This window comes from Bos indicus, chromosome 8 (genome assembly GCF_029378745.1).
Source record: "Bos indicus isolate NIAB-ARS_2022 breed Sahiwal x Tharparkar chromosome 8, NIAB-ARS_B.indTharparkar_mat_pri_1.0, whole genome shotgun sequence".
Lineage (NCBI taxonomy): Eukaryota > Metazoa > Chordata > Mammalia > Artiodactyla > Bovidae > Bos > Bos indicus.
In genome coordinates, this window is record NC_091767.1 from 63,868,106 (window position 1) to 63,887,160 (window position 19,055).

The window sequence follows — 19,055 nt, forward strand, 5'->3', positions numbered from 1 at the left end:
ATTTGTAACAGCTTCTTTTCAGAGCTATTTGTCATCTTAATGCTCACCCCCTACTGGGTAACATTATGCTGATTGGACCTGGTAAGATGGAAGTGACAACCAGTTTAGAAACCCCATTATTATCATGAATGTGAAAGATAAATTCCACCATCTAGCTTATCCTGCCTCACACACTGAAGTGTTACTCAGTCTTAGGTGCCTCTTTGGTATTAGGGAGTAAAATCCTAGGGAGCAGAAGTAAAGAAAAGGGAAATGAGGCAGGGAAGAAGAAACTGCTGATGAGAGAGATTATATGATTGGTCCCTTAGTATTGTGAGAGTGTCTCTCAGATGCCTCATAAATGACCATCTCAGGACAGTGCATCTGGGAGAAATAGGGAGAGAAGTATATTTTCTGGCTTCCATTGGCTAAATATTGCTTCCTGGGGTGTTATTTCTACTTACTTCCAGGTTTCTCAGAGTGGGTTATACAGTGTGTCACAGGTCAGCACCCACAGGACGGCCCTGAGTAGGAACGGAGAAGTGCTCAGTGTGGAGAAAGGGCAGGGGCTATGACACGGGCAGGGACTCCAGGGGTCTGGAAATTCCCGCCAACTGGGAAAGGGAGCTGAGTTTTTTATCCATGAGCTCCTGCAGGCCATTGGTTGAGAGCAGCGGGGAGGTCAGCATTAATTCCCTAGCAGCCAGAGAAAACACTCAGGCGAAGGGCAGCAGTCGCTGACAGCTGGATGGCCTTGTCTATACTGCATGAGTGATGGAGGCAGAGAGTAGGCACTGGCAGTGGCACCTAAGAGGTATTTTACACACTCTTCCCTTTTGCTTTTGCCCTCTTCCCACTAAGACTGTCAGATTTTCAAATTCATCTCACTTATGAAGAGGGCTTCCCTGGTGGCTCACAGGTTAGAGCATCTGCCTGCAATGTGGAAGATCTGAGTTCGATCCCTGGGTTGGGAAGATCCCCTGGAGAAGGAAATGGCAACCCACTCCAGTATTCTTGCCTGGAAAATCCCATGGACAGAGGAGCCTGGTGGGCTACAGTCCACGGGGTAGCAAAGAGTTGGACAGGACTGAGCGACTTCACTTACTCACTTATGAAGAACAAATCGACTCTTCTCAGCCCATGGTCCCCTTTGGTGTATCCAAACACATCAAGGCGCTCTTCAGAACTAAAGCATCCTCCGTGGAAGGCACTTTGGGGATTGCACTGTCATTGTTTCCTCTTGATTACCCAAAAGGCGGTGCTTTTCTCTGAATAGTTAATTCTTCTCTGGTCCACTAGCTAGGTCTCTTCTTTTTCTGCTCTTGAAACCAGATGAGGGTGCAAGCTTTGAGTGTCTCTTGTGAACTTCCTCACCACAACTCCACAAGAGAGATGTTATCCCCATGTTCTGAGGAAGCAGGTTCAGAAAGAGGTGTGCTATGTGCTTATATGGGTATGTGCGCAGTTACTAAGTCATGTTCGACTCTTGGTGACCCCATGGACCGTAGCCTGCCAGGCTCCTCTGTCCATGGGATTTCCAAGGGATGCATACTGGAGTGGGTTGTCATTTCCTCCTCCAGGGGACCTTCCTGACCCAGGGGTCGAACCCGTGTCTCGTGCAGCTCTAGCATTGGCAGGTGGATTCTTTGCCACTGAGCCACCTGGGAAGCCCCACTTTATCCCAAACCACAACCCAGAATCCTTCTGATTTTTGTGCCCCTTCTAACTGATTGAAACAGTCTGGAGGATGCTTTTGGAGACCGAGTTTACTGGGTCACTTGAGTGGTATATAGGAAAATGCAACAGCCCATTAATTTAATTGAGTCCTGGAAGAGCTGGGACATAGATCCCCTATCTCCACACGTCTCGATCTTGTAGATTGTACTGAAGCCATGGTAAACAATTTAGACCAGTTCCAGTATGACACAAAGCTTCCTCTTGGCTATTTCTACAACTTCATATTGAATAGAAGGAAATCGCTTAAACCCTCAAAACACAGTCTGGCAGGAGGCGAACTGCCTTGCTTGGCATGCTGCCCTCATCCCTCCCACACGAGCAGCTGGGACCGTTTGGTCCCCTTCAACTCCCAGGCCAGACACCCTCTCTGTCCTCCATCATCAGTCAGTTCACAGTTCCCCCTCCAGGCCCAGCTTTAAAATGAGAGCCCTGATTGCTGATGAACATGGTCTGACTTCCCAGGAGAAATAAGTACAAAATTAGAAATATTAACATGCATCTATCTCGTCATTTATAGGAAAGAAATGTGCTCTTGGGATGTTTAGATTCTAGTGAACTGGATATTAGCAGATATTTACACAGAACCAACAAATATAAAATGTGTACACAGGACTTCCCTGCCAGAGTAGTAAAGGAAACTGCTGCCTTATGCGTATGTATCTTGGACTGATAAATTGGACCACGATCAAGCCCACCAATCAAAACACACCTGTTCTTTCACACATCAGGTAACATGCATAACTGAGGGGGACCAGGTTTGTTTCATCATGGCATTTTAGTTTTCATTCTTTCAATGTAGATATACTTAATTGGTGTATTAAACATGAAGAAATATGTTCTTCCACATCTTTCTTGAAACATGCCCCCCTTCTCTATCTGCATATCTTTCCCCCCCTATTTTTAACAGTGACACGAGCACTCAATCTATTCCACTTTTTTCTTTCTTATAAAAGGCAGAGTGCATATGTGATGATAAATGGCAAATGATTCTTAGCTTTGGTGTTGGGGAACAATAGGGATGGTAGTGAAACTGAAAGTTACTCAGTCAGGTCTGACTCTTTGCAACCCCATGAACTATATAGTCCATGGAATTCTCCAGGCCAGAATATTGGAGTGGGTAGCATTTCCCTTCTTCAGGGGATCTTCCCAACCCAGGGATCAAACCCAGGTCTCTGGTATAGAAGGTGGATTCTTTACCAGCTGAGCCACAAGGAAGCCCAAGAATACTGGAGTGGGTAGTCTATCCCTTCTCCAGCAGATCTTCCAGACCCAGGAATCAAACTGGGGTCTCCTGCATTGCAGGTGGATTCTTTGCCAACTGAGCTATCAGGGAAGCCAGGGATGGTAGGGACCATGGCAAACTGTAGAAATTGGCCTTGACTGAAGGTAGTGGTCCCTTTCAATGCAAATCAACCACTGGCACAAGGAACACAAGTCCCGTTTACCAGGTTTTCCAAAAATTTAAAAAGAAGCCAGAAATCTGGATTTTAATGTAAACCAACTAATTATCAAATATGAAGTGAAGTGAAGAGAAGTTGCTCAGTCGTGTCTGACTCTTTGTGACCCATGGACTGTAGTCCACCAGGCTCTTCAGTCCATGGGATTTTCCAGGCACAAATACTGGAGTGAGTTGCCATTTCCTTCTCCAGGGGATCTTCCTGACCCAGGGATCGAACCCAGGTCTCCTGCATTGTAGGCAGACGCTTTACCATCCAAGCTAAATTATCAAATATATTGCTAACTAATTTAATTTGGAGATTGATACCAGGCACCTGAACAATACCTATCTATGGGCCAAGCTAAGCCACCAGTTCATAGCCTTCAGTTTTAAGTGTTAAACAGAACAATAGAACTATTATATAATCATAGTCGATGTGGCTCTTTCGAAGCAATATAGAATTATAGTTCTAAGAAAGTCAATTACATTCCCAGTCATTATGGTACTTTATAAAGAATAAAAAATATAGAACTAATAAGGCAAATTCCTTATGGTTAGTAAACCATAATAAAATGCTTTGTCCAGCACACTGTGACTGCAAGTGGGAAAGAATTCATCTTCACAGACAATATGAAGAGAATAAGAAAGAAGCCTGATCGTGCTGTTAGAATGCACTGGATCTGGTGTATTAGTTTCCCGTGGGGCCATCCTAGCTCTAGAGCTGCGTTGGCTGTTTTACCGCTCCCTCCTGCTTGCACTCGCAGACCCCCGTCTGCGTTAACTTTACAACTCTATTGAAGCCTCTCTGGCCTTCTCCAGGCCATGCTGAATTTTCTGTCTGTTTTGAAGACTGTGTGCATTAACTCCAGACCTGACCCCTCACATCTGTACAGCACTTTACAGTGGACAGAGCACTGCTGCATGCATGTGATCTCACTGAGACTCACAGTCATGCACTCACAGCAAGATCATTACATCCATTTTATAGATGATGAAATAAAAAGTCAGATAAGGACAGGATCTGTCCAATGTGGGCCAGAACTGGCCGGGAATCCAGGCTCCTGACTCCAGGCTTGAGCTCCCTTTGGAGCCCTTACTGCCTGTGTGGGTATTAACCCCTTCATGCCTGAGTGCTCCATAACTCCAGTGCGATTTTGCTCTTAAGGGTGGGAAAATGGGTCTAATCTTGTTGTTACAGACAGCTAGCATGACAGGGTGGTGAAGAGCATGGGTGTTGGCCAATGTCATGCACTAGCTCGGGCACTTTTTAGACCTCAGCTTCCTAATCTACGAAATGAGGATCACTGAAGTACCACCTATCCAGGACTGTTGCATGGATTGACCTTTGTGAATAAAGCATTTAGCACAGGGCCTGGGACACAGTCAGCACTCAATACATGTTAGCTACTATGTCCACCACCATCCCATCTCTGCAGGGCCAACTCATATTACTGTCTCACTTGGCAGGTGGTGACTTGTCATCTAGAAATGAAAACCAGGAACTGACCACAGAGCCACAGCCCAGTGTGGCTACTTCGTACACGGGGGAGAGAGGACCCTGCGCCTGCCTGGCTTCAGAACTGTCCAAGTCTCAGCTCATCTCAGCTGCGCCTCCTCTCCCCCAGATATCTTACACTACTGGGCCTGGTGGTAATCATAATAAAGAGCCACCATTTGAGGGTTTAGCCAGTGCCAGGCCCTGTGCTATGCCTAGTGCACGTGGAACAGTCTACCCTCGGCTCCTCCTTCCCCTGTGAACTCTCCTGATGGCTTTTGGAGACTGAGACTGGTTCATCTTTCCCCAGTCATCACAGTGCCTGGAGTGGTATCTCACTTAAAAATTGTGTTCCTTCCCCTGTTTATTGGCATCTCCTATGGCCAGTTACTGTTTTAGACAGAGAACAAAACAGATGTAAATTCTTGCTCTCCCGGAGCTTATGTTCTGGTGGCGGGAGATGGTGGTGCAGGCAAAGCACAAAGAGGAGAAGCTTGGAATATTAGATATATTTACATTTAAAAAATTAGGATTCTCTTTATTGCATTTATTTACATGTATCGCTTATTCCCCTTCACCCCGCCCCCACCAAATGTGCCGTTCCTGGGCGTTCAAGGGAGTTGCGAGTCAGGGGTGCAGGGCAGGGTCCAATCCAGCTGTGTGACCTTGGGACATTCCCTGCATCTCTCTGAGCCTCCAGGTTCTTCGTTGTCATTTAGGGAAATCACAGCGATTCCAGCCTCTCTTGGCTGGTGAGAAGATTCCATTGGCCCGTGAAAAGGGAGTGTTCTGTCGGCCTGGCAGCCCGGACACTGATAGACTAGAGGGCGGGAGGGAGCTGCCCGCTGACCCAGACGAGCGCGGGCGCGGGGCTTTTCTTGGTTACCCAAGGCCGCCCGGGTGGAAGCTGCGGCTGGGGGGCGCGCATCCGTCGAGGGGGAAAGGGGCGTGGGCAGGCGGTAATTGCAGCCAGGAGTCCCGGGGTTTGAGTGCGCCGCTGCGGCTCTGCCCGAGGTGGGGCGCGGCTCTGCCCGAGGTGGGGCGCGGCGCGGCTAGCGCGGGAGCGCTGGGTGCGGCGGAGTCGGGTTTCGGTGACTCAGGACGCGGGCCGTGCTGGGATCCTGCTCGCCGCTGCCGCTGCCGCTGCCCCTGCCCAGCGCCGTCTTTGTTCCAGGCAGGAAGGACGAGCGGCCCGCGCGCAAGGTCCGTTGCAGTCTGCAGAGCTCGGCTGCCCGGTGCCCTCGGGGGCCCGCCGAACGGCGGGATGGCGCCCAGGTATGACTCGCTACCCCGCGCCCCAGCCCCCGCCCCCTACCGCCCGCCTCACCTTTCTCCCTCGACCACTTCTTGCAGGAGGGACGCACAGTGCTGGCGCCTGCTTTTGCTGCTTTCCACCTCCGCGCTTCTGCCCGGTGTCACTCGGACCCGCTCTGCGACAGGTAAGCAGCCCGGCCCGAGCGCTGCACCGGCAACCTCCGCGCCCCAGAATAGTTGGTCTTGGCGGCGGGAGCGGCTGCGGTGCGCGCCTCATTCCTGGACATAAAAGGGAGTCCTCGCCGCTCGGGGCGCACTGGTGGTTCGGCTGCGGCTTCCCCAGGCGGTGCAGGGGATTCGAGGGTTGAAAAAGAGTCTCTGGGCGGCCGAAGCGGGCGGAGCAGTATCCTGGAACCCGAGGCGTCTGAGCTAGGCGCAGCCCTTTCAATCTTGGGCATAGAGGGACTTTGGAAGCCCAGTAACAGTGCCAGCGGTCTCCACTGGAATAGTTCGCTCCAGCTCACCCAGCGCCCGCGCTCAGGTGGTGCGTGCTGGTTGGCTTATTGCAAGGGCAGATGTGATGACCCGTCTGTACACAGGTGCGGAAGCAGACCGCCACCACCTGGCGCTTTGCCGCGCAAGAAATAACGGGACCGAATTGCTCTGATACCTAACTTAGCCCTGAGTTACCTGGAGAACCCCATCCATCGTGGGCAGTGACTCTATGGATGATGGGAAGAGCTATAGACTGGGAACCAGGGGATCTGGTACTTTCTGTTCCTGGGTCTTTGTTTCCCCACCAAGACCCAGAGGCGGTTGTATGAAAAGAATATAAGTTAAAATAGTTTTGACCTAAGGTGTGTGGCTGGATTAGGTGCCATTGGACAATGAATTTTACTATTCTGTGCCTCACTTTTCATATCTGAAAAAGGGAAATACTTAGACCACCTTTCCTCCTAGGGATGCTGTGAAGATTAAAAGAGATATTAGAAATAATATGCTTTCCACACCATGACACAAAATAAGTGATGGAAACTGCAAGTTGATCCTTGCAGTAGCTGTGTTGGAAAGCATTGCAGGCATTTTTACAGCAGAGGATACTCAGGGTGAGACAGGCTTTAGAAACTGTTCTGTGCAAAAGGCAGGGCTTGGGCCCAGGTCTCTAGGCTTTCTTTCCCTGCTCAGCCCTTTCTCCATGCAGTTTTGCAGGAGAACTACCGCGCCTCAAATAGTAGCCTCTGACTGCGTTTGGAATTAGGAGATTAGTACACACTCTCAACAGGAGTAAGTGAGCAGTGTGCAGGGATACTGTGGTGGGGGAGACAACCTCTATCCCTTGAAAGAAACTGACAACCGCCTCGCTGGCTGTGTTTAACTCTCTGTGTGCTAGAGGAAAGCTGGGACAGCCCAGACTGTGTCTCCTTGGGAGCAAGACTCAAAGGCCATGACAACTTTTCCTGCCAGAGCATCCGACTGGCATTTCTTACAGATCAAAGGGCAGCTGGAGCACAGTTTTGGCTTCTCAGCACTGTGGCCCATGTCAGAACGTTGCAATTTTGCATGTGACATAGGGTACTGCCAACTCAGTGGCAGAGGGCATTTTCAGATTCTGTGGTCTTTTGTGAACTTTGCTGTAACCCCATCCCCCAAATGGAGAAGGTTCTGGAGTTTCTTTCTCCTCCTGCATTTGTAGGCTGGCTCCCTCAATGCCAGGTCAGGGCTGTTTTTCTAACACAGAAGAAGTCCTGTAAATATCCATAATGTAAAAAGGGCCTGCCAGGAAACCCTCGGGAGATGAAAAGGGCCTGGAGAGGGCCATTTGCAATTGAAGGGTAATTGATGAATATTCACTGTCCCTCTGGGATTCTGGAGAGACTCTTCCTAGATGTGGAATATCCTCTGCAAGTCAAATCTTGCATGAAGTTTATTGAGGCTAATGCTTGTAAACCACTTCATAGGTGTGTATGATACGTTCATACTTCATTCACCCAGTCCTCACAATCACTCCAGGAGCTGGGTACTGGGACTGTGCTCAGATGAGGAAACAAGGCCCAAAGTCCCAAGGCTTCTCAGCTCCCAAGGGTTTCCTGGCCCACCCTGTTTAAAAAGACCCTTGTCAATGGGCCCCTTGTCCCCCACATCGACCTTTCGTGTCTGATTTCTTTCACTCAGCATGTTTTTGAGGTTCATTGATGTTGTAGCATGTATTAGTACTTCATAATTTTATGACCAAATAATGTTTCATTGTATGGACATAGTGCGATTTGTTTATCCATTCTTCCATTGATAGAGCCATTTGTGTTGTTTAAGCTTTTTGGCTGTTACGGTTAGTGGTTTTGCGACATTTGGGTACAAGGACTTGAGTACTTGCTTTCAGTTATTTTGGTTGTATACCCAACAGTGAAATTGCTGGGTTATATCATAATTCCACACTTAAATTTTAGGAAACTCTTAAACTATTGTCCATAGTAGCTGAACCATTTCACGTTCCCACCGGCAGTGTACAAGGGTTCCAATTTTTTCGTATCCTTTCCAACACTTGTTATTTTCTGCTTTTTAGGTTACAGCCATCTTACTGGTAGCTTTCTGTGGTTTTGATTTGCATTTCCCTAATGACTAATCATGTTGAGCATCTCTTCATGTGTTTCTTGGCCATTTGTGGGTCTTTTCTGGGAGAAACTCTGAATACTAATCAGGGCAGGTTTAGGATTTCCTGCTAATCCTCTGATTCTTGCTGGTGGCCAGCTGATATGCTTTCCTGAGTGAGAGACAAGGGGATGGGAGTCACAGCTAGGATTTTACATCACTGGCCTCCTGGCTTACCTATGCTCTAGCCTGTAATGAGTTCCTGTTGTCCACGTACCATTAGAAGTTGTGATGAATATGAATGATTGTAGTATTTTAATTACTGGCTGAATTTTTGGTTTTCTCTAAAGTTGGGAATGCCTATGGTGGCATAAGGTCCTGCTTATATGTTTTATAACAGATTGAAAACTGTTTTACAGCAGATTGAGGCTGAAAACCCTCGGCACACTGAACCACTCATAGCTCCCCATGTATATTTGGGATTTTGTAATTTCCTTGACTGTTCACAAGATGTGAATGAATCTCCCTGTCTAGAGTGCACTTCCTCACCCTGTTTCTCTTTAGGGTCTAATTCTTCCTCCCAGCTTAAACAGCATCTCTTATACGGAGCCTTCCCTAGGTCTCCCCAGCTGATCTTTCTCATCACTAAGCCACCACAGCCCTTCATCTATCTTTCCAGCACCAGCCACTGTCTCACCCTGTGCTGACAAAGTATTTATTTCACACTTTTTTTCTATGAGAGAACCTTGAGGGTGTGGATCATGCCTTATTCATCCAGAATTTGCCACTTGGACCTTGGCCATTTCATCGTTATGATAAACAGTGCTGTTGGGAACATCTTCAGACAAATGACCTTTGTTTTCTTCTGGGATTATTTCCTTTAACTAGATTTCCGCAAACAGATTTGCCCATCAAATAACAGACTAGTTGGATAGTTCTTAATATATATTTAGATGGGTCTTTCTGAGATACAAATTGAATCGTGTTGCTCCTTAGTTTAATTGCTCCTGCTGGGTTCCCCGTGCACCTAGGATGGAGTAATGCTTCTTGCCTCCAAGTCCCCCTGTGTCCCACCTCTGTGTCTTTGCATGGGCCAGTCCCTTTTTGGAATGCCTTTCCCCTTGTTCATCTAGCACCCTCTCATTCATCCTTTAGGATTCCTCTCTGGGAAGCCCTCCTATTTTACCAGGCATGTTGACTGTCTCTCCTCTGGGCGAACACTATATATCACCACCTCTCAGTCACAGGGCTTCCCAGGCTGGACCATGACCATTGATTACTCATCTGTTCGCCACCCGCACCCACCCCCCCTCCACTACACAGGGAGTTCTGTGAGCCAGGGACTGGGCCTTGCCCAGATTCTGAATCCCAGAACCTAGCACTGGGCCTGGCACAGAGTAGGTGCTCAATGACTCAAGAAGGGAAGGAATGGGCAGGTCCAGCCTGTGGTCTAGGGAGAATGCACCCATTTACCATGTCCTCTGCCAGGTCTAAGTCCTCCCCATTTTTCCACAGCTCTGCCAACTGTGGAGTGGCCATGGCTGAGTAATCAGGGCACGTTATAGGGCTTTTAGTTTTATTTAATGACTTTAATAACTAGTTATGCTGGAATTTACCCTAATGTTACTTTGCTCTTTATCTTTTTTCCATTACATCTATTTGTGTAAACAATTTATTTTCTAGCTTATCCCGCTCATACCTGAAAAGCCTCTATTTTGTCAAAATCTGTGCATTTATCTTTCTCTGCTAGCTTAATATATGAACTTATTTTCAAGTTTTCCTTGAATGTCCACAGCTTGATCCATTTAAAATGGACCATTGATTAAATAGATTACATAGAGTATATGCTGAGGTTAGTTCTTTTTCAAACTGGTACCCAGGATTCCCTGAAATACTAATTAAAATGTAAACTATTTTTCTATCATAGCATTGCTTCTGGTTATCTTATAAAATTTTCCTTTTCATGATAGAATTTTTTTGTGTAATCTTTATACTATTCTTATGCATATGTGTTATTTTTTTAAAAATTCCACATGGTCCTGATAACTATTGTTTTGTAATATGTCTTAAAATCTGGTAAGGGAAGTTACCCCTTCCTTCTTCACTAAGTCATAAATCCTTAGCATAGACTGATTTATCACATAATTTTCTCATGATATGATTGGATACTGGGAGTGTTGTAGTGGTGGTGGGTGGGTGAGGATTATAAAAAGTGAGGTAATCTTACAATAAGATTCAATTTAAGACCTTAATATGCGGTAAGGAGAACAGATAAGCAACTAAGACTTCAAAGTCAGAAGAGCAGGTTGTGGGGCCTGAGTTATTGCTGTTGATACAGAGCACAGTTTGCTGAGATGGGTCAGAGGTGTTGGGAGGGGCCCAGTTTGCTCACTGACCTCCTTCTTCCTCTCCTTTTCAGGAGAAAAAAAAGTATAGGGTTAGAGCAGAACCTAGAGAAGGCCCAGACCTCTTTCTGGGCAAGATCTAACGAGGCAACACATGAGGCTTAGGTCACCTAGTGAGTAAACCCACTCCTTACCTCCAATCAGAATCAACTCAACTCAGCCCAACCTAATCCCCGTGCAATCCATCCCAACCCAACTGTATCCAGTCCATTTCATCTCACACTTGTTACATGCCTTGTTACATGGATCACTTAAAGAACTGGACAGGGCAGAAAATTGTTCTGAGGGCCTTCATGTCTCTCTTGAGTGAGCAGGACCCTTGGTTTCAGGTGTTGGGGGAGCCCTTTTTCAGTTTGGAGAGCTTGGCTAGAATCTGGCCTGCAGAAAGCAGCGCTGCCTAGGTCTTTCTGGGAGTCACCCCTCCTGTCACTGAGCGCCTCAGATAGGACCCAGCTTAAAAGCCCGCTTCACCACTGGGAGGTCTTGGCAACTAATCTCCTCCCAAAGTAAATGTCTGCTGAGGTCCTCAAAACTGTCAGCTCTGTTCTGTGTTCTAGCTACTACTATAGATTTCTGTCTTCTCCTGTATTTCCTGGCTGCCTGCCCTCTCTAAGGCCCACTGGGGTGGGTGGCGAGATGACTAAAGAGCCACATGGGACCCTGTGTCCGTCGTGGAGGGACTCATAATCTAGTAGTAGAGACCGGGGTGCAGCAGCTGGCTTGAATGCTCTGGAGCTTGTCCCGAGTGTCCTAGTGTGGATGCAAGCAAGCCTCTGCACCACTGAAGTGGGGGTGTCCATTTACACCAGAAGATGGGGAGGCGGAGGGAGGTAAGCAGGCTTTGAAAGAAGAGATTTGTATTTTTCAATAACATTAAAATATTTTGATAATAAAAATAATAGTCACTGTACAAATCTAGGTTGGAAAAAAAGGAGTTTTGAAAGGTCACATGTTATCTCATGACTCAGAGATAAACTCTGCTAACATTTGTGGACTGTTTTTCAAGTTTATTTTCCATGCCTAAATATGCACATATATATGTTATAACATGAATAGATCATTCTGTACATTGTATTTTGTTGCTTGACATTTTTTCCCTTAACTATTATCTAGATACTTCCTCTGGAACATTGAATATTCTTCCCTAAATCCTTTGTAATTGACAGAGTATTTCATTATGTGGATTTCCCATAATTAACCTAGGCCTCTTTTAATCCTTTAGGCTGTCTCCAGTTGTTCTTTCCATAAACACTGTTGTGATAACCCTATTCTTTTTTTAAATTTTATTTATTTTTTATATTAATTTTTATGAATTTATTTTGGCTGCACTGGGTCATCATTGCTGCGCGGGCTTCTCTCTAGTTGTGGAGAGCGGGGGCTACTCTCTAGATGCGGTGCTCGGACTTCTCATTGCAGTGGCTTCTCTTGTTGCAGAACACAGGCTCTAGACGCACAGGTTTCAGTAGCTGGGGTTCCTGGACTCTAGAGCACAAACTCAATAGCTGTGGCAGACGGAATTAGTTGTTCCACAGCATGTGGGATTTTCCTGGACCAGAGATTGAACCTGTGTCTCCTGTATTGGCAGGCAGATTCTTTACCACTGAGCCACCAGGGAAGCCCAGTGATGACCCTATTCTTGTATCTCTGTATTTGATCTTTTCCATAATTATTTCTTAGCACAAACTCCTAAAACTGTTGGGTCTGGTGCTTGCCCAATTTTTTCAAGGTCTTTCATTGTGTTCTCTTTTTTTTGGAAGGTGTAGTAATTTATATTCCCTGCAACCGTGTAAGAGAATACCCGCCTAGCTTGCTCCACTGTTGTCCACTGCTGCTGTTTTTCTCACTGAAAGGAGAAAATGACAACAGGGCAAAGGACAGTGCCCAGCATTACTGCTTCAAATTGTCCTTAGCTGAATGGTGCTGGGGATTTCCTCCTCCTCCCTACCATTTGTTCATCAGTTTGGCATGGGCCTTGTGGCAGGGCTAGAGGAGAAGAGGGTTATTCAGGAAATTAGAATGCAGGAGCTCAGGTCACAAGGACTTTGGTGGTTCTCAACCCTGGCTGTACCTTAGACCCTGATGCCCAGTCCTCCCCACGTCCAGGGTTCTTCATTTGTCTGGGGTCTGGTTTTCTGCAGGTTTTAAAAGGTCTTGGTGTGATTCTAAAGTGAGGCCAGAGTTGAGAACAAGCAGTGCAGTCCAGTGACTTCGTTTCAAAGGTGACAGTCCTGAGTCCTAGAAAGGGAAGGTCTTACCTGTGATTGTAACGCAAATGAGAGGCAGAGCTGCCACTGGACCCCAGAGGAGCTCTGGGAGCCCACACCCTGGGTTCAGATCTCAGCACTCTACTCCCTGTTGAGTGCCCTCTCTTATCCTTATTTTCCTTGTCTGTCAATTGGGACAATAATTCCTACTATGAGGAATAATGAGGGAAGCATGGGGCCTGTAACTGGTACAGTTCAGTACCTCTTTCCTTCCTGCTTCCACATCTCTGTGAGTCCCTGGAGGGCATGAACCCTACGTTATTTATCCATGTTTCCTCAGCGTCTGACATGGCACTGAATGGACACAATGAGCATTTGAACACATTTATGAAAGAATCATTCAAAGCCTGGGACTGTGGAGATCTGAGTGAAAACGCAGCATTAGGAACCCTGGACCATAGCGGAGTCTGTGTGAACCTCCAGCTCTGCTGGAAGACCACCCACAGCCATCCACTGTATGAGGGTGCTACTGCTGCTGATGGTGGTGGTGGTGGAGGGGCCAAAGCAGGGTGGGAGCAGGGGCTGTGTACAACAGATACGTCAGGGATGGAGCACATTCCATGAAAGAAAATTGAAGGGACGCTTTTCCAGTCTTAAAAAGTTATAACCATTGCATTCTGTAGAACAGAGTCCAAAAAAAGGTGACAAATTCAACCTAAATCCATGAAGTTTCAACAGCGCCACACACTGTTGGGTCAGCCAGCTGCTTCTCCCCTTCCAGCTGTACAGTCTTAGTGCTAGCTTGTCCTGTCTTTGTTTCAGGCAAGCAAGCAAGTGTGTCTCCTGGCCTCCGTTCTCTCCACCTCCCCCTCTGTATTGCAGCCTTAGGAGTCTTCTGGCTTCTTTCCACTTAGGTGTGACCCACCAACCAGCAGTATCGGTATCACCTGGTGACTTTTTGAGCTGCAGACTCTCCGGTCCCGCTCACAGACCCAATGTATTAGAATCCGCATTTTAACAGGATCTTAACCTTTGAGCAGCAGTGTAAAACCAGCTCTTACTATGTCACCCCCTGCTGTAGAACCTTTTGTCATCTTCCCAAGCTGACCAGCTGTGATAGGGAAAGTACTGGCCCTCCAAATATGTCCACGTCTTAATATTACCCCAGAAACTGTGAATATGTTAGGGTCCCAGACAAAGGGGAATTAGAGTGCATATGGAGTTAATATTGATAAATATCTAACCTTCAAAAAAGGAGAGGACCCTGGGTTACTCAGGTGGGCCCAGTGTCATCACAAATGTCCTTGGAAGTGGAAGAGGGAGGTGATGTGAGAAGGACTTGACCTTCAGCAAATCAGTTGTATTTGCTGATGTTGAAGGTGGAGGAAGGGTCCATGAGCCAAGGAATACATGTAGCCTCTAGAACCTGGAAAAATCAAAAGAGAAAAAAAAACAGATTTTTTTCTTTAAAGCTTCCAGAAGGGAGCACGATCTGCTTAATTTTGATCTAAGATCTGTGTTGGACTTCTGACCTACAAAACAGGAAGGTATTGGTCAATTCCATAACACAGTATGGAAAAATCCAAACAAACTTTTTGGCCAACCCACTAATACATTTATGTTGATTTAAGTCACATAATTCGCAGTAACTTATTACAGCAACCATAGAAAATGATTTTAACTCTCCTTATCATGGCATTTGACACCCTCTGAAGTCCTCCCAGTATGCTGTTTTAGCCGCATCTCCTGGAGTGTCCCTCCTCATAGCCTTATCTCAAACTGCACAGTCCCCAGGGTGGCTGGAACGTTGGGAGGCATCCTGAGAGTCTGGACTAACGTTATTCTCCCCTGTACCTCCAGCACCTAGCCCCATCCCTGGCTCTGGCAGGTACTTGGTCAATGCTCGTTAAATGAATAACCCAATGGAAGCCTGCTGTATTCTTTCAGATCACCACCAGCCACATAGGGTCCCTAGTAGGCTGGAGGCAGATATGGCAACAGAGGGGCTCCGCTTCGATGTTCCCCTGCTCTTTTATTTTGGGCAAATGGTCGGCTCTCTATGAGCCTCAGTTTCCATATCCTGGAAATAAAGGAATTGGACTAGATGAACCCTAAATGCACTGTTAACTGGAACTTTCTAGGATATCTGAGTTCACTTTGCCCAAACTTTGTGGCAGCTATGGGAGGTGATTCAACTCAGCAGCTCTCAGTCTGGTTCCCACCCTTCCCTGACATCCTTTTCCATGGGTCAGGGTACAGAACTGTGCCCAATGGCTGTGTGTATTTGGTACAAAACGGCGACCACAGATTTTCTCCTTTCCTCTCGAGTTAAAATGTCAAATTACTCACTCTCTCACAGGACGAAAAAGGGAGGGTAAAAGAAACCATTTCTCACTGCAGAGTTTTTCCATGTGACACATTTTCTAATTTTATTTCAGGTTTAACTGTCTAGAGTAGGTGGTGCCATTTCAGCGTCTCCCCCTCCCCTTTTAGAATATGAGCTTCCAGTTGAAGAAGTGGAATGGTTTTGCTTGTTTAACATTTGCAAGTGTGGGCTGCTATCAAGCTGCAGCTGAATGTCTTCATTTTCTCTGCTGCAGGAAGTGCTCTTAGGTGCACAGCACTAAGCTAATAGTAGGATTCCTGGGGTCTGGACCCTCTGTGGGGAGCTTGGCCAAGTCACTTCCACTCTTGGACTCAGACACTTAATCTGCAAAGAGAGGGAAAGGCTGGGTCACTATAGAGACTGCATGGCCCATGGGAAGGACTGTTTGGTGGGCCCTGTTTCTAAGAGTAGTTTTGTTTGAAACTTTGTTGGAATCATGTGCCCCTAAGTTTTTATTTGCCATTAGCTTTGTCATCTCTGCACTGTCGCTGGAAGTGCATGGAATGACTGAGTTTTCAGCGCCTGGGAAGACTGTTGTGACTTTGTTTCAGAGAAATTGATTCTGCCCCTGCAAGGTCGGTTTCATCCAATCTCATCCTTTCATTCCTTCACCCCACTGGGTCCAGGCCTGTGTCATGCTCAGTAAGGGACTGTCACAGCAGCTCCCTGTCCTGGCCTAAGACCCCCCATCTTTCTGACCTCTAGTGCATCTTCTCACTGCAACCTGAGTGGCAGATGCCATCATGTCGCATCCCATGAGAACCCTTCCCTGCTTTCCATTGCAGCACCTGAAATTCTACCCCAAAGCTCTTAGTAGAGTGCCTGGAACACCATGAACCCTCAGTGAAGGGTAATGGCCATGGTGATGAGGTTCAAACTCAATGCTAACTGATGAGTTAAACTAACTGACGGTCCCTAAACCTTCCTGTGGCCTCTTTCAGCATAGCTTGTACCTGGTTTCTTCCATCAGAATCACTTGTAAGTCCATCTCTCCAAGGATAGGGAGAGCCAGGGCAATGCCATTCGTCTTTGGAGTTCAGAGTCATTGACCTTGCAGTGGAGGGAGATAAACAGCCATAATCCAATGTGGGAAAAATGAGATATAGTTAAGCATGGACTTTGGAAGTATGGTTGCATGAGTTGGATAGATTTAATGCCAAAATTTCTTGATGGTCATCCTGCTTGTCACTGCCTGGTAGGTTTTTCAGTCACTCATTTGTTCCCTCACTTTTTTTTTTTAATTTTATTTTTAAACTTTACAATATTGTATTAGTTTTGCCAAATACCGAAATGAATCCGCCACAGGTATACATGTGTTCCCCATCCTGAACCCTCCTCCCTCCTCCCTCCCCACACCCTCCCTCTGGGTCGTCCCAGTGCACCAGCCCCAAGCATCCAGTTTCGTGCATCGAACCTGGACTGGCGACTCGTTTCATACATGGTATTATGCATGTTTCAATGCCATTCTCCCAAATCTCCCCACCCTCTCCCTCTCCCACAGAGTCCATAAGACTGTTCTATACATCAGTGTCTCTTTTGCTGTCTCATACACAGGGTTATTGTTACCATCTTTCTTTTATTTAATAAATATTTATTAGCTGCTTACTGTGTGCAAGGCAGTGTGGTACATCCTGGGTATAAAATGATGAACAACGTAGGCATGTTCCCCACATTGTGGAGCCTAGACTCTAATGCGGGACATAGATACTAAACAAAGGGTTGTGCTGCTGCTGCTGCTGCTGCTGCTGCTGCTAAGTCGCTTCAGTCGTGTCTGACTCTGTGCGACCCCACAGACGGCAGCCCACAAGGCTCTGCCGTCCCTGGGATTCTCCGGGCAAGAACACTGGAGTGGGTTGCCACTGCCTTCTCCATTGTGTGAAAGTGAAAAGTGAAAGTGAAGTCGCTCAGTCATGTCCGACTCTTCGAGACCCCATGGACTGCAGCCTACCAGGCTCCTCCATCCATGGGATTTTCTAGGCAAGAGTACTGGAGTGGCTTGCCATTGCCATCTCTGAAAGGGTTGTACAAAAAGCCCTAAATACCTATGAAGAGTAAAAAGAGGTATGGAGAAGTAGGGAGCTGTGAGAGGCTTCCCAGGTGGCTCTAGTGGTAAAGAACTCACCTGCCAATGCAGGTTAGACATAAGAGATGCAGGTTCGATCCCTGGGTCAGAAAGATCCTCCGGAGAAGGGCACAGGAACTTTCCAACCCACTCCAGTATTCTTGCCTGGAGAATCCCTTGTTCAGTGGAGCCTGGCAGTCTGCAGTCCATGGGGTTGCAAAGAGTCAGACACGACTGAAGCAACCTAGCACACACATACAATGGGAACTATGAGAGCACACTCGTGGCCACTCTGATCTGTACTGTGGTGTCAGGAAACGCTCCCCAAGTTATGACAATTTAGCCAGGAAAGGGGTGGGGATGATGGACTAAAAGAGAAGGAGAGTGTTCTAGGTAGAGGCGACTGAATGAGAAGAAGATGGAAGCAGCCTCCTGGTGTGTGGCCTGAGCAGTTAATTCTCCAAGCCTAGGCAGGGAGGGAGGCTGGGATGGGACAGGACAGGACGGGACGGGATGGGGCTGGAGTGTGTGTATGTTGGGGGGTGGTCTCCAGTCTCCAGCATGAAAGCAGAGCCTCCGTGCAGTAGCTGCTTTTCTGACCCTGGCTCTGGGCGAGCCTCTGGGCTTCTGCCATGCCTTGGGTCCTGCCCAGTGCTTATAGCCCTGGGTGAGGGCCTCTGAGTGCTCCTTCCTGCCTGGCTCTTGCCTCTACTTACCCAAAAGCTAATGGCTTCAGCGAACGGCACAGGGTCTCCACCTTTGTGTTGCCCAAGAGACATGTTTGTGAGAGACTTTCAGTAAAATGATAGGGAAGCAGGGGTGAATGAGAGCCCAGAGCAGAGTCTCTGGTCCCACCTCGGCCACACAGAGCCTCCTAGGCCGACCCAACTGCCCAGCTGAGAGGTCGGGAAGGTCATGGGGAAAGGATTCTAAGAATTGCCCTCTGCAGTTAGTCTACAGTTAGTCTTGGCTCTGAAAAGCTTCTTCCTGTCTGAAATGAAGGGTTGGACCCGCCCTGAGGCTCATCCAGATATTATCTCTTCTGATTTCTCTCTCTGGATGTCTGTGTTCAGAATGTGTATCCACAAGCACAACGCAGAATTCTCTTGCCAGGGAATGGAGGTCGCGGGAATAACTCAGGTGGGAAGTTTTTAGATGTTTTCACTTGGGGACCAAGTCCTTTAGAGATGGTGGCAGAAGAGCGATGCATTGCCCACTTCTGTCCTGGCCGTTCCTGTACAGACCTGCGTCTCAAACAGGGTGTGCTCATGGTCCTTGGCTGTGTGACAGTGACGTGCAAAGCCACATTGTTTATTTCCGCATCCATTTTACCCAGCGGTTGGTAACTTGGGGAGTCCAGTGACAACTGGGAAGTAATTTAGAACATTTTTATACTAAACAGTCCACAGTTATTATGGAGTGGACTGCAAAACTTAAGTGCTTTTAACAATAGAGCAGGAGACTTTAATTAAATTTCCAAGCTCTGAACGGGGGTGGGGCAGGGGGTGG

The 19,055-nt window shown here is 47.3% G+C and overlaps 1 protein-coding gene across 3 annotated transcripts in view; it reads left to right on the plus strand.

The window, feature by feature from the left end:
- The first annotated feature begins 5,479 nt into the window (after positions 1-5,479).
- The window catches only part of COL15A1 (collagen type XV alpha 1 chain), a 103,372-nt gene continuing 89,796 nt past the window's right edge, over positions 5,480-19,055 (plus strand). The window contains exons 1-3 of one of the 3 annotated variants that reach the window (XM_019966269.2): positions 5,481-5,663; positions 5,824-5,924; positions 6,003-6,088. In XM_019966269.2, coding sequence (XP_019821828.2) covers positions 5,914-5,924; positions 6,003-6,088 — 97 coding nt within the window. In that variant the 5' untranslated portion in view covers positions 5,481-5,663; positions 5,824-5,913. Of the gene's footprint in view, positions 5,925-6,002; positions 6,089-19,055 lie in introns of all 3 variants that reach the window. The other 2 variants (XM_070794824.1, XM_019966268.2) reach the window with 2 other exon arrangements.